This window comes from Ipomoea triloba, chromosome 9 (assembly GCF_003576645.1).
Source record: "Ipomoea triloba cultivar NCNSP0323 chromosome 9, ASM357664v1".
In the NCBI taxonomy this organism is placed as follows: Eukaryota; Viridiplantae; Streptophyta; class Magnoliopsida; order Solanales; family Convolvulaceae; genus Ipomoea; species Ipomoea triloba.
This window is the reverse complement of record NC_044924.1, coordinates 11,465,520-11,480,895: the sequence shown is the minus strand read 5'-3', so window position 1 is coordinate 11,480,895 and position 15,376 is coordinate 11,465,520. Positions and strand designations below refer to the sequence as shown.

The 15,376-nt window shown below is 33.3% G+C and overlaps 1 protein-coding gene across 1 annotated transcript; it reads left to right on the top strand.

The window, feature by feature from the left end:
* Window positions 1-233: 233 nt before the first annotated feature.
* On the top strand, window positions 234-15,166 carry LOC116028863 (polyubiquitin-like). The gene is made up of 3 exons (XM_031270702.1): window positions 234-491; window positions 10,493-10,496; window positions 14,032-15,166. Exons 1-3 carry the CDS (start codon window positions 269-271, stop codon window positions 15,164-15,166), a joined length of 1,362 nt encoding a protein of 453 aa, XP_031126562.1. The 5' UTR covers window positions 234-268.
* The last annotated feature ends 210 nt before the right edge of the window (window positions 15,167-15,376 follow it).

Here is a 15,376-nt window from a genome sequence, read left to right as displayed (position 1 = left end):
TACTTTTTTCTATTCTTTTCTTTAAAAATAGAACTCTAGAATTTTATCTAGACAACGACATTACGTGGACGGGTCGGTGCATATCCCCAGTCCCCAGAACTATCCATGAACATACTAGATTCTTCTACACTATACCATTGCCTTCTTCATAGTCCTATTTATTCAAGCCCCGTTTTTTCACTTCTTCACTCAATCTTCTGCATATTCAACCAAAAAGCTTCTTCGATTTCTAAAAGCAATCATTCTTTTTCCTACTTCCGTTTAAAGCATGCAAATCTTTGTGAAAACCCTTACCGGTAAGACGATCACTCTGGAGGTGGAGAGTTCCGACACGATCGACAACGTGAAGGCGAAGATTCAGGATAAGGAAGGAATTCCGCCGGATCAGCAGCGATTGATTTTCGCGGGTAAACAGCTCGAGGATGGCCGAACCCTAGCCGATTACAATATCCAGAAAGAATCAACACTGCATCTGGTTCTGAGGTTGCGCGGTGGCGATTTCTGAAGATGCAGACTCTGTGTTTGTTTTCTTAATGCTCATTTCTTTGTGTTTATGTCTCTTATAATTAATAGTTGATAATTGATAGGTATTTTAAAGGATTCCCCATTTTCTACTGCTGCTAGACTTAATTTACTTTTGTTTATGCCAATCTTGTAGTCCTGTAGTGTTTGGCTCTTTGTGCGAAATTGCCTATACAGACCCACCGAAATTCGCACCACCACTACCACATCGATAATTCTTACAAAGCTGTTCAAAGTGTGTGAAAAACATAGTTCTCAGTTGTTTGTTTCTTGAACGGTTTGTCTTCAACATACCAATTCATGAAATTCTTTTTCCGTCTTATACTCAGGTTTGTTCATTTCAACATTAACTTAGAGAAGAAATTTTGAAGAGATCGAATAAATGGTTACAAAATAAATAGGAACCAATTAACCTATCAAATTTTGTAAAATCTGATTGAGATAATAAAAATGACAGTTCTAGTTCGAATATGCTCCTTATCATGCATGCACTCCACGTCCATAGCTGCAACAGTTTTTTCTTGGATGGACGTTTAGACTGCTGAAAATACCAATACAAATAAGGCATGCATACATTAATTATGAGGTGATTAAATACCACCGTACTGTATATTTTTTTTTAATACTACTAACAGTATTTGTTCATAACTATTTTCTCAACCTATTGAAACACAAGAGTCAGTATCACCTCCCGTATAAAGGGAAGGGTTTGATACTACTGGACCAGCTGGCAGCTGTTGTGTTAATGTATCTGTTCCGGGCAAAGACCATGCATCACAAGTATGACGAAAAGATTAATGTTTAGAAGGGTTAGGACAGCAGTGAGCATGGTTGGAAAAGCAAGGAAAAAGAAGCCATTAAATTGCAGCAATTACTGGTGAAGTAGACAAAACACATGGTGGTGATAGTAGATGCAGGAGATGCGGAGGAATACGGTTGAGGGTGAGCATTTAACAAAATATTGCATACATAATTTCCAAACCAATTCAAGTATCTATTGAAACGTGCATGCCCGTCCCACACACTACATTTCAACTGATCCCCCTATTATTATTTCAAATATATTAAATAACTATTTACTTACTAATATAAAAAATAAAAACAGTAAAAGGGTACTGATATATAAAATTTTACTTCTTATCTTCCATGAGAAAATTGATACCCTAGAAGGTAGGGGTGGGCGTTTCGGGTTTCGGTTCGGTTTTTTTCAGTTTCGGTTTTTCGGTTTTAAAAAATTTAAATCAAATTTAACATTAGAGTTTGATTCGGTTTTGGTTCGGATTTAATTCGGTTCGGTTTAAGTCTCAAAATTTTAGCGTTTCCTAATTTTCTGAACATACTATCACATTATTCATATCTAATATCTAAACATCATATAACAAAATAGCAATTTAAAGTCCAAACATACTACTAAGTACTAATTGTGAGGTAAAGAACAATTGTAGCAAACAACAAAAGCGCAAAGTAGAGAACAAAATATAAAGAAATCAAATAAAAAATTTAAGAGAGATACCGGCGAGATTAGGAATTAAATGACGGAGCAAACATCAAGGGACTTAGCTTTACTTCTTTGTTGTAACCTAACAAAGTTTGGTTCGGTTTTTACTAAACTGTTCGGTTCGATTCTATTTTTAACCGAACCGTTCGGTTTACAAGAATTTCGAACAGTCGAACCATTCAGTTTTGTATTACTAGTTCGGTTTGATTCAGTTCCATTCGGATAAACCGAACCGAATTCCCCATCCTACTAGAAGAGGTTTGCCTACAACCCTATTTTGCATAAGCGAAGACCCTACCCATAACATCTATATAAATCACCCAAAAAATATCTATAAATATGTGACTTATACAAAATAAAAGCACCCAAAATCTATATGGAAAATACATGTATTTATACGACTCTAACACCTAGATACAAAGTTTAATTTAGAGAACACGGAGGTGAAGTTTGAGAGAAGAGAACATGGATCGAGTCTCTCCCAGCATTGTGAGAACAATCTCTCAAAGTGAAGGGGCTTTAGTTGAGGGGGTTGGGGATTCAACTTTTTGGAAGAAGATAAAAGTGAGGGAATCAATATGTTCAATATGTTCACTTTATAGTTAAGGACTACAAGATTGAAATATTCTACATTGAGTTTTAATAATGAAGTATTATTTAATTACAAGATTGTAACTAAAAATAAGCATATAGGTCACAATATAATTTACACAGTTTTAATTTTCATGAAATTAATTTAGTTAGACCAATTACTTTAAAATTTTGTTGTATAAAAGTAAATGTTGAAAAACTAATTGGGTCACGAAGTGATTTGATTTATTACTTTTTCCAACAACTTTTTTTTTTTTTTTAGGGATAAGGGTCAAATAGACCCTCCAACTATATACCAAAGTTCAATTAGACCCTCGAACTTAAAAAACTTTCAATTAGACCCTTAAACTAGTTAAATTTGTGCAATTAACCTATTTGACCTATAATAACAGGTTACTTCTAAGTCATATGCCACGTAGATACCACATAAGATGCCACTTAGATTAGCATTTTTTAAAAATTATATTTTTATAAATATTAAAATAATAATGTTTATTTATAAAAAAAATAAAAATAAATAAAAAAACAAAAAAACATGGCAGCCAAGCTGCCATGGCAATCGTCCAGGGCAGCTTGGCTGCGTCTTGTCCATGGCAGCTTGGCTTCCATGGCAGCCAAGCTGCCGTGGCTATTTTTTTTTTTTTTTGTTTTTTTTTTGTTTTTTTTAATTAAAAAAAAAACACATTGCAGCCAAGCTGCCTTGGCAATCGTCCATGGCAGCTTGGCTGCCATGGCTTCATTGGTAGGTTAAAAATATATATAATTAGTTTTTTAACTAATTTTTTTAATTAGACCATATATAATTCGTAGGTTCATAACTATTTTTTTAATTAGTTTTATAAAAAATATATAATTTTTTAAATTTTTAAATAGAATTCCATTATTCTACCTAAGATGCCATGTATGCAAAGTTAATAGGTTACCTTTTGATAACCTCTTAAATATGTTAATTGCACAAGTTTAATAAGTTTAAGGGTTTAATTGAAAGTTTTTTAAGTTCAAGGGTCTAATTGAACTTTGGTATATAGTTGGAGGGTCTATTTGACCCTTATCCCTTTTTTTTTTTATAAAGTATAATATAACCTATCTATAGTATCTAATCAATATAATTATATTAACGGGAAGAGTTCAGTTACAGGTATAATTTCTCGTGCGATTGTGCAGTTGACTCAAAAAGACGTACATTAAGAAGACAAATTAGGCACCTGAAGTTTTTAAAAATTTTTTTAATAACTGACGCACCTTAAGCATACAAATCATGCACCTTAAGCATATAAATAACGCACCTTAAGAATGAAAATCACGCGCCTAAAAGCTTTAAACACATGCACCTTAAGTACACAAACCATGCACCTTAAGAACACAAACCTCGCGCACCTAAAGCTTTAGTCTGACACACCTTAAGTATACAAATCACGCACCTTAAGAACACAAACCATACATCTAAGGTTTTAAAATTGCGCACCTTAAGTTTCACACACCTTAATTAAGAAGAAAAACCACGCACCTAAAGCAATTGCACAATCGCACCTGAGAAGACCAACCGCGCAAGAACCCATTTCTTATGTCAACATCTTTGATTAGGATAAAACTTGGACATGTAACTTTCTGTTTGAAATGGTATCAGTGATGTCATCATATCAGAAAGTAGTTGGTCTTTTTTCAACAACCTTTTGGCAAGGACTTTTACAAGTTGTTTGGTAGACGTGAATTGGAATACAATTACAACGCAATTCTTTAAGCCCCTAATTATAGTGTTTGGTTTGAGAGAATTGCTTGCAATTCCCTCCCTTTGTTGAATTGGAATTCATGCTTTCCCCTTATGAACTCTAATTCAACATAGCATTGAAAGGAAAAAGATATAAAAATGACCTTTTTGTCCATATTATTATTATTATTATTATTATTATTATATTATTATTATTATTACAAAATATTTTAGTCTTTATGTCACTTCTTCTTTTCACATTCTCAATAATTCAATTTCTGCTTACCAACAGGATTGCTCCACGAGTATCTTCGCACTTTCGATTCCACGAGTATTGTAACACTAACAGGATTGTTCCACTGCTTTCAAACCTTGCAAACTAGATTCACGACTATCATTTTTTTTAGCACAAATGGTCCTTCTAGCTCATTATCCGTCCATTTGTGATCGGATTTTTTTTCCTTTATAGCAGGGTTAGAATTGTTATTTTATTTAACCCACTGCGGATCTAAGGGAAATAAAAATAAAAAAGAAAAAAAAATCATTTTCTCACTTGTGGACCTTTGAGATTATTTGAGAAGTTATAGTGTATGTTTAAAATTCCAAATTTTTGGACTTTGAGTTTTGGTTTATTATCTAAGTTATTGGGATGTTTCTATGATTAAACTATCTTTTGGCTATTTTGATGAGTGAGAGTGACAGACGTGTCAATTCTGAGCTCTTTGCCGTTAGAGGTACTGTTTAAGTTAAGTCTCTAGTCATGGAATATATTTAGCATTATGCTAACCTTAAGGTGTCTCTACTTAAGGTATAGTTAACATTAAGGCTCTTAGAAATCATACAGTGTACTCGATATTTTGTACAAATTGGATGATTTTTTCTTTTTAAGTTGCGCATATGTTTCATTTTGAGAAACATCCCTTAAGGTACCAAGAATAAACATTGGGTTTGTTCATAAAGGACTTAAGTTGGGGAATTTAAAATGCTGTGATGCATAGAAGATATTACTCTTTCGAATAGAGGACATATCACTATGATTAATATGTATAATGATCTTTAGTCTTTTTTTTTGTGCTTCGAAAGAACCCCATAGGGAGACTATCTCACTCTTTAGACATAAGCACCACGCTCATCCGCATGAAGAAGATCCAGCAAAGCCCTTGACAAAATAAATAAATACATAAAGCTAAGAAATGAATAACTACCATTATTTGTAAAATAATATTCGGGTTGTTGCTCGTTGATTCACTACAAGAATGTTAACATTTAGTGACGTTTTTTAAACGTCGATAAAAATAAAAATGCGTCGCCAAACGTCTTTACTGACGAAATAAAAACGTCACCCGGACCGTCGGGTTAGCGGCGTATGGAAAGGTATCACTGACGAAGTTAATTTTTCGTCAAAAAATATTACGATTACTGACGTTTTTGCATGATATTAATAATGTCATGGTATACATACTTTTTGAAACGAAATATTAAAAAACGTCGGTAATAGTTTGCGACGAAGTAAAATATTTCGTCAGCAAATGTTTTTTTACTGACGTTTTTCATACAATTATGTTTGTCATGAATAAATTTAATTGGTGACAAAAAATGAAATGCATCAATAAAATAACATTTATTGACGATTGTTTACCTTATTAGGTTGTCATTAAAAAAATTAATTGATGACAAAATAATAATTTTCAATAAAAAAAAAAGACATTTACTAACGTTTTTTCCATATTCGTTGTCATCGCAAAATTTTATATTTGGAGATATTTGTAATTTTTTAATAATTGATGATATATACATATACTTGTATATAAAAAGGTTTACACAAGAGTTTCATGTAATTGAAAATAAAATATTTTAGCATCAATTAAATGTTCAAAATAGAAGATTATTTTTCATAGTATAATATTGAATTACAAGGATGTAATGTGATACAAATATACAATTTCATAAAAACTATTGATGTTGGCACTTTGGAACTCCTTCGTCTTGGCAATGTCTGATTTTATGCAATAATTCCCTGCCACTAAAAAACATAAATATTTTTCAAGCATAAGTAATAAATTATTCAAAAGTATATGTTCAACTCATCAATCAAATAGTTAATTTACATAGCTTTTATACTTTGTTGTGATTATATTTAATTTCTAACATAACTTGCTTAGAGCACATAATCTAGCTAATTCCATTCCAGCAAAACTTTGGTTATACCAAAATTTATATAACAAAGAAATGAAAAATAAAATTCTAAACTTATTGGAAAAGAAAAGGACATGCATCTGATTTCAAAAAAAAAAAAAAAAAAGACATGCATCTCAAACCAGCAACCTCTATTGCACTATGCATTGTTCTGGATCCTCTCTAAGCTCCAAGTGACTTGATGAATAAATAAATAAACTCTTTGAACTACAGAAAACAACAAAAGCAAAATATGGGCCAGAGTTTCACAAATTTCTAGTTGTGTGAATTCTCAATTATTTTAGGGAAGTATGAAATATCTAGATTATTAGATGCACATCAGAAAATTGCCTATCTGTCTGTGTTAATATTGAAAGATACCATACAAATAACTGCTTATAGTGCTTATGAATTCTAAAATGTGCCTATGAATTCTAAAATGTGAAAATGAAATCAGCAATTAACAAAAAGTATAAATACCAATCTGTAAGGTAATCAAATAAGCAAGGATCATCTATTTTGAAGATGAACAGAAGATACCCCTATATGCAAAGCAAGGATGACATGGCAACTATAGAAACATTGTTAGAGTGATTGTTGGCAATGTGGCCATACGTCACAGGAAATTGCATTAAACCAATTTGCAAGGTAATCAAATAAAATAAAATAAAATAAAAAGAAAGACATCAAAAGTTCTGGCCTCTTTAAGGGTAGCACCATCCAGATACATTCTTGTGTGAACATGAAAACACCCATCTTTCTTAGTTTCTTGCACTAAAGCATATGTCAAGACAAAGCAAGATATGCTGTTAGATGTAAAATAAGAATAGGGGCAGCTGTTAAAGCTTTGGCCACTTGTTCAGAACTATAAAAATCTGTCTACAGAATTTTGGATATAAAATTCACTTCTAAGATATATGACTAAATTTTAAGAATCATTTCTGAAGGGGAAGATGAGAGTAATTACTTTCTTTTGATCAAGTTAAGTTAAGAACTGTTAATTTTTCCATTTCTCTTGAATTAGGAACTGGAGTTCTTGGAGGCATCTCTAAAGTCAAAGGAAGTTCTCACTGATGTCTTTCTACGGAAGCAATGGCCCTTTACTGAGGTGGAACACCTGACATGAAGTTAAAATTCTTAAAATACTTTTTATTGTGAACTATAAAAAGTTGAAATTTTTCAACTACTTACCTCTTTGATCAATTGAAACCTGGGACACGATTTATTTCTCAAGGGAAAAGATGCAAGTAATAACTTTATTCTCATCTTGTGATCTTATAATCGAATTTATTTATTTCTATTTGAACAGTTTACTCTATCTCATTCCCCGTCTGTCTTTCATTTTGCCCTTTCTTCACTCACCTCCCTCTTAATAAATCTTTGTCTTTCCTTTTATTACTCTCTTCCCTGTCTGTCTCTCATCTACCAAAAAGGACACAGAAAATGGAAATTATACAAACTTGAAACAGTCTGTAATTCATCCTTACAATAACTTCATAACATGAAACATAAATTCAAGGAGAAAATGAAATGTGGCAAATCATTTCTTTGATGTATCTCACAAGATCTAAAGGACCACATTCAGAGCCTCAGAGGTGAGACAGCAAATTGAACAAACAGTAAGGAAAGAGAGCATTTAAAAAAAAAAAAGCTTTGAACATTTAAGCATTACCAATCTATAGGTTCCAAGCTTCACCACCCTTCCCACAGGCCACATCAATGAAATAAAAAAGACACTGCAGTGTAAATAATAATAATCAAGTCACATCATAATCCAGCAAACTGAATAGATTTATTTTCTGAGCATATATACACACCTACAGTCTATCAGATTTAAGAAATTGCCGACCTCCCCGGATGCCATCAGACATCCTTACAACAAGGTTAACAGCATTCTCATCGTCAGGGGTCGGCTCCTGAGGCAAGGAACCTTCTTTGGCTGCTAATTGTCTCTCAGGTTCCTGATCAATTATTAGACAACACTCTTATAAATGATTAAGTCCAAGTATAAGGGGAACTATCTAAACAGTGAATCTGATGCAAAGTCACCACTATACACAGATTGATGATGTGCATTTCATAAGTTAACAAATTGATGATGTGCATTTCATTTCATTATTCAATAAGAATTCACAATCAGGGATAAAATTCTTTATAGAGAATGATTAGTAAGTAATCTAACTTTTGGATTGGAAACTCAGTATCCAAGTATAAAAAAACCTCTGCAGAACTTTGAAATAATACAATAAATAGCATGTTTCAACTTTCTGCAAGAAAATAATTAGGTGAAGAAAGGTTCATCAGGAATGGGTTTGCAAGAAAAATATTGATAATATGCATACAAAAGAACATGGGACATTGGGACCCGATGCTATCTCCTGTCAAGTAACAGAACAGATGAGGTACTATCAAACTAAAACAATCATTTAAGAAAGGAGGCAAGAAAAGGGAATGAACAGAGGACAACTAGGTCATACATCAACAAATTTTCACTACCATATTTGAGCATTAACCTCAAGTCCCTATGAAATACTGAAAAGTGAAAATCAGACATGAAAAATTCACTACAGCCTCACCTCAAAACCACCTGCAAAAACCCAAATCTACTACATCCCACAACCAAAACTGCTAGAGAGAAAGCTATTCTATTCTAACTAATGAGAGCAAAAATCACCAAATGTACCAAAAATAGAGTTTATACATGAATGCTTGGGTGGAGATTAATTGATTAGGGTTTGTATTTACCTAGAAATAAATCTTCTCTTGTAAGCTTGGATTCTTTGGAAGACTTCCATTGGGATTTTGCAGAGATTAAGCCTACCTATTATGATGAAATAGTGAGATTAGAAGCAGAGAAAAATCTATTGTAGTGTAGTGTAGTGAGATGAGGGGAAAACCGGAGATGCAAAGTGCAATGCTACTGTGGAAACTACGGTCTTCTCGCAGTGGAATCATCGGTGGTGTCACGGAGCAGTCGCAGTGGAAACGATGGTGTGTCTTGGAGCGGTGCTAAATGGCTATGGAAACCTTTTTCTCTCTCTCTCTTCTCAAAGGCTATGAAAACTTTCTTTACCCAAATGATAGTGCAGTGAGATCATTAGACTTTTTTTTTTTCTGAAGATATTGTTTCTTAATGCGGCTACGGCGCCAAATGATAAAACTTTCCCGGCTAAATAATTTCACTTTTCCCGACGTTTTATGCTAAAATTGATTTTTAAAACAAAACATTTAAGGACGTTTATTATACAACGTCATTGATTCTAAATCTTTACTGACAAAAAAAGTTACATTTCGTCGGCAAATATTATAAAAATTTGTATTGTCTCTACCAAAATATATAGTGACGTTATTTAATATAACGTTGCAAATTGTTATATTTAACGACGTTTTTTAGAGCGTCGTTAAAATTTTCGTCGGGAAATGAAATATTTCTTGTAGTGATTCTACTATTAGAAAAATAAATAAACATATTTGACTCATAATTATCACTATAACAAATTTAAAAAGTATTGCTAAGAAAGTGGGAGTCATAATGAATATTTTGAACTATACTTACAGTAAAACATAAAAGAACATTGTGGACGAATGGATTAGCACAATTCGAAACTCCCAAATGGGTATTTATAGATTCTTTGAGTTAATTGTCAAAATTTATTAGATTGTTAAATTTATTAAATTCGTGCAATTTGGACCACCAAACAAAAAAAATGTGCAATTTAATCATCTAACTCTATAAATTTGTGCAAATAATATTTATAACAGGTAAAACCGATCAAAGTCTTTTTTTAAAAAAATCTAACGTTGACGGAGGAGAAGGTGGTGCCATGCCTCCTCCTTTGCCCAAATCTACAGAGAAGGTGCTACCATGCCTCCTACTTTGTCAAGTTCAACAAAGGAAGAGACAACTACCACATACTCCGCAAAAATTTGAGGGGGCATGGCGCCCTCCTCCTTCCTTGATTATTATTAAAAAAAAAAAAAAAAGATGGAGCTCAAAGGAGGGTTGCCTCCTGCATCCATAGTTATAGTGAAGGTAGCCTCGCCTCCTCCTTTGATGGAGGAGATGGCTGCCTCTGGTATATTGGCGGAGGCAACAACTTCTTCTTCTTCTTCTTCTTCTTTTTTTTTTTTTTTTAATACTTTAATTTAATTTTTTATTTTTATTAATCTATTAAATTTGTCAAAGAAATTTAAAATATAATTATTTTATTATAATTGTTTGTTACTTATGGTAGAAATTATAGTACTTATTACATAAAATTTAATACCAATTTAAAATAAATAAATTGTTACTTATAATAAATATCATAATATTTATTTATATGTGAAATGTAATACTATTTAAGGTAAATTGCTTGTTACTAATAATAAATAATATTATAATACTTATAACTGAAATTGTAATATTTATAAAGTGTAATTCTAATTCAAATATTATAATACTTATATGGTTATATGTGAAATGTTACTTATAAAAGAAATTGTAATACTTATTGTAGAAAATTTAATATTAATTTAAATTAAAAATAAATCAATAGATATTGCAATACTTGTATGTAAAATTGTGATACAATTTAAGATAAAATTGATTGTTATTAATGATAAATATTATAACACTTATAAATAGAATTGTTATACTTAAACACGTAGTTGTCTCAAACTCGACCCATCTCACGGCCAATAATCTACGATATGGTCTCATACAAGTTTTTACCTAACTATTTTGTGTCATATATCAACTTAGATTTGAACCATGGCTCAATCTTTGAAACGTGCAAGTCCCACACGGTACATTTCAACTAATCCCCTATTATTATTTCAAAAATATTAAATAAGTATTTACATACTAATGTAAAAAAAATAAAAACAGTAAAAGGGTACTGATATATAAAATCTTACTTTGCATCTTCTATGAGAAAATTGATAAGCCTAGAAGGTTTGCCGACAACCCTATTTTCCAGAAGCGAATATATCTCAATGACCCTACCCATAACATCTATATAAATCACCCAAAAACAAAGTCTATAAATATGTGACTTATACAAAATAAAAACACCCAAAATCTATATGGAAAATACATGTATTTATATGACTCTAACACCTAGATACAAAAGTTTAGAGAAAATCTTATTACAGCACCATAATGTGATAGGAACATTATATTACATATGTTACGAACAAAGAATAAATATACATTATATAGAAAAGGCTGAAACTAGCTCTTATAAATATACATTATATATCATGAACCTATTATTGCTAGTCTTATATATATAAAAGTTCGTGATAACTAAGAAATTTTTTATACAATATGCATTTCATTCCTTAAATTTGTTTTGGAACTTAGCACACACATGCTCCCTAGGAATATGAGCATGCAAAAAGTTTCCGTGCAATAATGTACATAAATAGAACACAATAAAATAAGAATGTAAGCATGTTGTACTCGATGGTATTATATGTAGATTCTGTATATACATGCATACCTTTTTACACTTTATAGTTTTGCTACCCTTCCTATCTCGAATTTCATATGTACGCACACATCTTACTTCGATAGCACTACTTGTATTCAGAGGGGATAACTCATTCACCATATAACGTAGAGAAGTGTCGTGAAGTTTGCTGATTATATTTGTATGGTAAAAGTCTATGTAATATGGAGTTTTGTATTGTATTTGAAATGATATAGGGAGAAGTGTGTGTGTGTTTTTTTTTTTTTTTTTAAATCAAACCAAATTTTCATTAAATTTCAGAAGTATCAACAAAAATAGCTGAAAGAAATCGCGGAATAAAATCCAAATCCTCTACCTGTCCCCCACTATTACACAAATACACAAAGCATCAGCAACCACGGTATGAGCTACCATATTTGCACTACATTTAACAAAATTAAAAGTAACATCCGGTAAATGTCGCAACAGACTCCAAATGACCTGAATGATACCCCAAAAGGAGATTAATCCACACTTGTTGTCCCAACAGCCCGCGTCACCACCTGAGCGTCCGTTTCGATAATAACATGTCACCACCCTTCCCTTTCGGCCAGCTTAATGCTTCACAAGCACCCATAGCCTCAGCTTCCCTTACTGAATACAACCCCTCAACCTTAGTCATGAACACCCCTCTCACTCCCCCAGTCTCATCTCGAACAGCCCATCCAAACCCCATCCGCCAGCATCCATCGCAATGTCAATATTCATTTTCAACATGCCCGGTGGGGGGAGGGAGAAGTGTTTTTATAACTAGGGGTGTGCAAACTACGAAAAATTTCGGTTAACCGACTGAACTGAAAAATTTGGTTAACCGAACTATTTCGGTTCGGTTAATGGTTAAAGAATCTTAAAACTTCGGTTAACGGTTAATTCGGTTCGAAACGATCGGTTAACCAAATTAACCGAACGGTTAACCGAAATTTTTAACATATAAATAAATAAATATAAATACTTATGTGTTTGAAGTTATAGGTGTTTGGAGTTTATAATTCGTGTTTTTATGTTTATAGTGTATTTTGTTATAAATTTATTATGATATGTATTTTATTTTAATGTTTTTATGTTTATAGTGTATTTTGTTATAAATTTATTATGATATGTATTTTATTTTAATTGAATTTATTATTTTAGGTGTTATTTTTAAGATTTTAAATTTTTGTTTTAAAAATTTTCGTTAATCGGTTAACCGACTGATTAACCGAATTTTGTTTTGATTCGATTAATTCGATAACACAAATTTCGGTTCAGTTAACGGTTAAAGGTTTAAAATTTTTGATTAAATCAGTTCAGTTAACCGAATGAACACCTCTATTTATAACTGACTTTGGAACCATTGAACCAATATAGTAGCTAATGTTAATACCAAAAAGATACATCTTTAATCAGTGTCAATAAGTAATATATATAAAATGATAAATAATAAACAATCGGATAACTTGGAGATCATAACACCAAAGGTCGGTTCCTATATTATCGATTAAACGAAAACGAAGTTGTTTCTACTGGACGAGAACTTTTTTGTTTTGTTTTGTTTTTTTTTTTTTTGACGGAGGAAGGGAACTAGCTGGGTACACCAAAATATGCAGATAGTTTCGGGATGTCAGCTTGATTGAAACGAAGTGGTGAGCCGACGACATTGACGGTGGAGCAACCACCGGAGCAACGGACGGCCACCCGCCGTAACAGTGCGTTCTGACGAAGCAACGGAGGCGACTAATACCAGATGAGTGTTTGACTGAAAATCTGGAATCGTATTATGATAGATCAGTCTAACCATACAACAGATAATAATCTATATTAAATAGATAGAAGTAGACATATACTAGGAGACTACTAAGTACTAAGTGACCTAATAGTTAAAAACTTTAAAAACAAAATTCCCGGTCTCCTAAATCTTCTACACTATACCGGCCATTCCCTTCTTCATGGTCCTATATATTTAGTCCAGTCCCATTTATTTTCACTTCTTCACTCAATTTTCTGCACAGATATTCATACTATATTCAACCTAAAGCTTCTTCGATTTCAAAAACCGTTTCAAGCATGCAAATCTTTGTGAATAGATTTGGTAAGATGACCACTCTCGAGGTCGAGAGTTCCGACACGATCGCCAACGTGAAGGCGAAGATTCAGGATAAGCAATTCATTCCGCATAAATATCAGCGTCTCATCTTCGACAACAAGCTGCTCAGGGACGGCAGAACCCTAGCGTATTATAACATTCAGAAGGACTCTACTCTCCATCTCGAGTTCAATGTGCTCGGATGTATGCATATCTTCGTCAAAACCTTTACCGCTAAGACAATTTCTCTCGAGGTCGTGAGATCCGATACGATCGGCAATGTCAAGGCTAAAATTCAAGACAAGGAGGGTATTCCGCCGGATCATCAGCGATTGATTTTCGCCGGGAAGATGCTCGAGGACGGACGAACCCTAGCTGATTACAATATAAAGACGGAATCAAGACTTCACCTCGTTGGAGGTATGCAAATCTTTGTGAATGATTTTGGTAAGACGATCGCTCTCGAGGTCGAGAGTTCTGACACGATCGACAACGTGAAGGCGAAGATTCAGGTTAAGGAAGGAATTCCGCGCGTACAACAGCTTCTCGTCTTCGCCGGGAAGCTGCTCGAGGACGGCAGAACCCTAGCGGATTGCAACATTCAGAAGGAGTCTACTCTCCACCTCGCGCTCAGAATGGGCGAAAGTATGCAGATTTTTGTCAAAACCTTGACTGGTAAGACGATTACTCTCGAGGTCGAGAGCTTCGATACGGTCGACAATGTCAAGGCTAAGATTCAAGACAAGGAGGGTATTCCGCCTGTTCGGCAGGGATTGATTTTCGCCGAGAAAGTACTCGAGGACGGACGAACCCTAGCTGATTACAATATACAGAAGGAATCAATACTCTACCTCGTGCTCTATCTTCGCGGAGGTATGCAAATCTTTGTGAAAACTCTGACTGGGAAAACGATCACCCTAGAAGTTGAAAGCTCAGATACAATTGAGAACGTGAAGGCGAAGATTCAGGATAAAGAAGGAATTCCTCCAGATCAACAGCGCTTGATATTTGCAGGGAAACAGCTTGAGGATGGGCGCACTCTTGCCGATTACAATATCCAGAAGGAATCCACTCTCCATCTTGTTCTACGTCTTCGCGGCGGTTGTGATATCTGAAGATGCGACTCTGTTTTCTTAATGATCTTTTCTTTGTGTTTATGTCTCTTAATAGTTGATAATTGATAGGTATTTTAAAGGATTCCCCATTTTCTACTGCTGCTAGACTTGATTTACTTTTGTTTATCTGCAAATTAATAAATTCAGTCAAATATAGAATATGCCAATCTTGTAGTCCTGTGATATGCCTAGTGTTTGGCTCTTTGTGCG

What these genes read in the sequence shown, in the direction of transcription:
- LOC116028863 (XM_031270702.1), top strand. Translation starts at nt 269, where the DNA reads ATGCAAATCTTTGTGAAAACCCTTACCGGTAAGACGATCACTCTGGAG.